The sequence below is a fragment of the Uncinocarpus reesii genome, genomic scaffold (genome assembly GCF_000003515.1).
Source record: "Uncinocarpus reesii 1704 scaffold_1 genomic scaffold, whole genome shotgun sequence".
Lineage (NCBI taxonomy): Eukaryota > Fungi > Ascomycota > Eurotiomycetes > Onygenales > Onygenaceae > Uncinocarpus > Uncinocarpus reesii.
The window spans coordinates 1,290,562-1,293,259 of NW_003052500.1; the positions used below are offsets into that span (position 1 = coordinate 1,290,562).

The 2,698-nt window shown below is 56.5% G+C and overlaps 1 protein-coding gene across 1 annotated transcript; it reads left to right on the forward strand.

The window, feature by feature from the left end:
• Positions 1-918: 918 nt before the first annotated feature.
• Positions 919-2,432, forward strand: UREG_00621 (uncharacterized protein; the record flags this gene model as incomplete). The annotated part of the gene is made up of 4 exons (XM_002541061.1): positions 919-957; positions 1,009-1,065; positions 1,285-1,438; positions 1,651-2,432. 4 exons carry the CDS (start codon positions 919-921, stop codon positions 2,430-2,432), a joined length of 1,032 nt encoding a protein of 343 aa, XP_002541107.1.
• Positions 2,433-2,698: the final 266 nt, after the last annotated feature.

Here is a 2,698-nt window from a genome sequence, read left to right on the forward strand (position 1 = left end):
GCGATGCCGATGGCTTTGCGGGTGAGCCACGAGATGCCTTGCTGTTGGGGCAGGCCGTTAGATGGCTGGTTTCCCGCGCGTGGTGGAATATATGTATACTTACGAGTGAGAGAATCGGGTCGGTGTCGTTGGATGTAGATTTGTCCTGGTATTCGTTAGGGATGGTTCGCCTGAAGCAGCCAGAGGCTTACCATGCAGAAGCGACCATTGAGGTTCTGGATGGTGATATCAGCGGGAGCGGCCATCTTGAGTTGGTTTGGCGGGGTGAGCTATGCGACTGCGTGGGATGAGACGACAATAGCAGAACGGTAAAAAATGAATCCCAACACAGCAGATCAGACGGGCGAGGTCATTAATATAGTCGTAGCTACAAGATGCCAGATCCTCGACAACTAAACTACGTGAGCCTCGGAGCAGCGAGTTGATGCTGAAGCTGCAATCATGTGGAATCCTGGAGACGGCCGCCAAGCGCCAGCCGTCTGGTGGGCTCCGCAAGCACATGCTTTTCATTTTTATCATCTTTTCATTCTTTCGGTGCGGAATTGCAGTTGGAACGGGGATGCATTCCATGGAACCGTCGCTCCGGAATGGCCAGCGAGTCGGAGGGTGAGTGTGCCTGGCGTTGGCTTAGTGAGATGCAGCCATTTGATATCGTTCTCCTTCTCCTTCTCTCTTCTCCTTCTCTCTGTCCCTCCGGCTGTCTTTATCTCTCTCTCTTGAGTCTCTTCTCTCGATGTTTCCGTCTGAAAAAGGGGCGGATGGCGCTAGTAATGTATTGTGGTAACACTCCGTAATGTGTATCATTAGTCATCAATTTACATCACGTGAGGCTATATAGACAAAACGGGCGCGCGACAAGAAGCAAGCAGCACGACGGCAAAGAGATGCTGGAGCATTGATTGATCTGGGCGAGAGACCATGGCCTTTAACAAAAAGTATGCTGGTCTGCCCGACCTGGTGAGCGTGTCCTGCCTGCCCAAGCCTGACTGCAACTGACTGGGCACCTAGGACCTCGCGCCAGACATCTATGAAACCCCCGAGCTGACCGATGATTCTACTGTGCCTGTGAGAGTGCATCGGTTCCCCCCCAAAGAAACAGGCCCTGGTGTTTTGACTATTTACTCCTAGACGACCACTGTCCGCTCGCCGTCTCCGTTCCAAGAGGAATCTTCCACCCCAGGGATCGACAGACACCGCCTGCAACCCGACCATGCACGCTCGCAATTCGAGCCCGTGAGGGTGGATGCGCGAGACGTGGACTTTTCAGATAGCATCGCATCGAAGCGGAGATCATATCGCACCGTTAAGCGCGCGAGACGGAGGCGAGATGACGGGACAGAGGTGCTGGGAGATATCAGTGACGAGGAGGAGGAATCGCTGGAACGGAAGCTGGCAAGATTGCGTCGAGAGGCAGAGGAATTGAAGGACGAGCTTGCCAGTAGAACGGCACAGCGGGCTGAGCAAGAGATGGGAACGGACAGCCAGGCTACAGATGAAGAGATTCTGGAACTTAGTCGATCTCTGGACAAACTCTACGCATCCTCAAAAGGAGAGCCAGCCGCATTCCCGTCAGAAGTGGCTTTGACGCGGAGTCTCTCCACTGAAGTCCGTCTTCTCTGGAACTCTGAGAATTCAGCTAAGGCTGCGAAGTCTTCCAACTTCCACCCTACACCACCCCTTTGTCGATTCTGTCAAACGCGGCATCCTTCGACGCTCGACTCCGACTCCTCGAGGCCGCTCTCGGACTATCCCAAACCCCCATTGGCCTATCCCCAAATGACTCCCCCGAATCCGATCTCCAACCCATCCTCCCTACCCTGCACCACCTCTCTTCCCAGCTCTCCACCCTAACCAGCACCCTCACCGGCTCCCCCTCCACCGGCCCGCCCGCCCTCCCCACGACCCTCACAACCCCCCACCTCGAAAGCCTCACTACCCGCATCCGCAAACTCACCGCCGACGCCGAAGCCCTCACCGTCGCCCGCCGCCGCGCCACCGAAGCCGCGCGCGCCGTCCTCGCCGCACGCATCGCCGCCGCAACCACAGACGAACCCCCCGAAGTCCCCGCCGCCGCCGCGCACGCCACGCCGACGGAAACTGAAGCCGCGGCCAGCGAGCAGGCGGCCAAGATCCAGGCGCTGTACACCACGCTGCCCACCATCACGTCGCTGCATCCGCTGCTGCCCAGTGTGCTGGAGCGCTTGCGGTCGTTGAGGGCGATTCATGCTGGGGCGGCGAGGGCGGGTGAGGATCTGGGTGGGTTGGAGCGGAGGCAGGCGGAGATGAAAAAGGAGATTGAGCGGTGGAGAGAAGGGCTGAAGGCTATGGAGGAGCGGGTGAAGGAGAGTGAGGCGACGATGAAGGGGAATGTGGAGGTTATGGGTCCGTGGATTCGAGATCTTGAGAGGAGGTTGGATGTCATTGGCAAGTAGTGTTTTGCGGCATCTTCCTTTGCTTTTTGCTCGCGAGATTTTACTCGTATTGTTCATACCCCCCCTGATATCCACTATTGTCAATCCGAAAGTCTTTATAATAATACAAATCTACCATCATTCGCAACGGAAGGCGTCTCAGTTCTTGATCTGCTTCATGATCCTGATCTTCGGCTCCATCCTCACTTCCGCCCACCATCCCCGCGTTATATATCTCCTGGCAATCGCTCTTCACCCACTCCCAGGCCCTCACACCCTCATCCCAA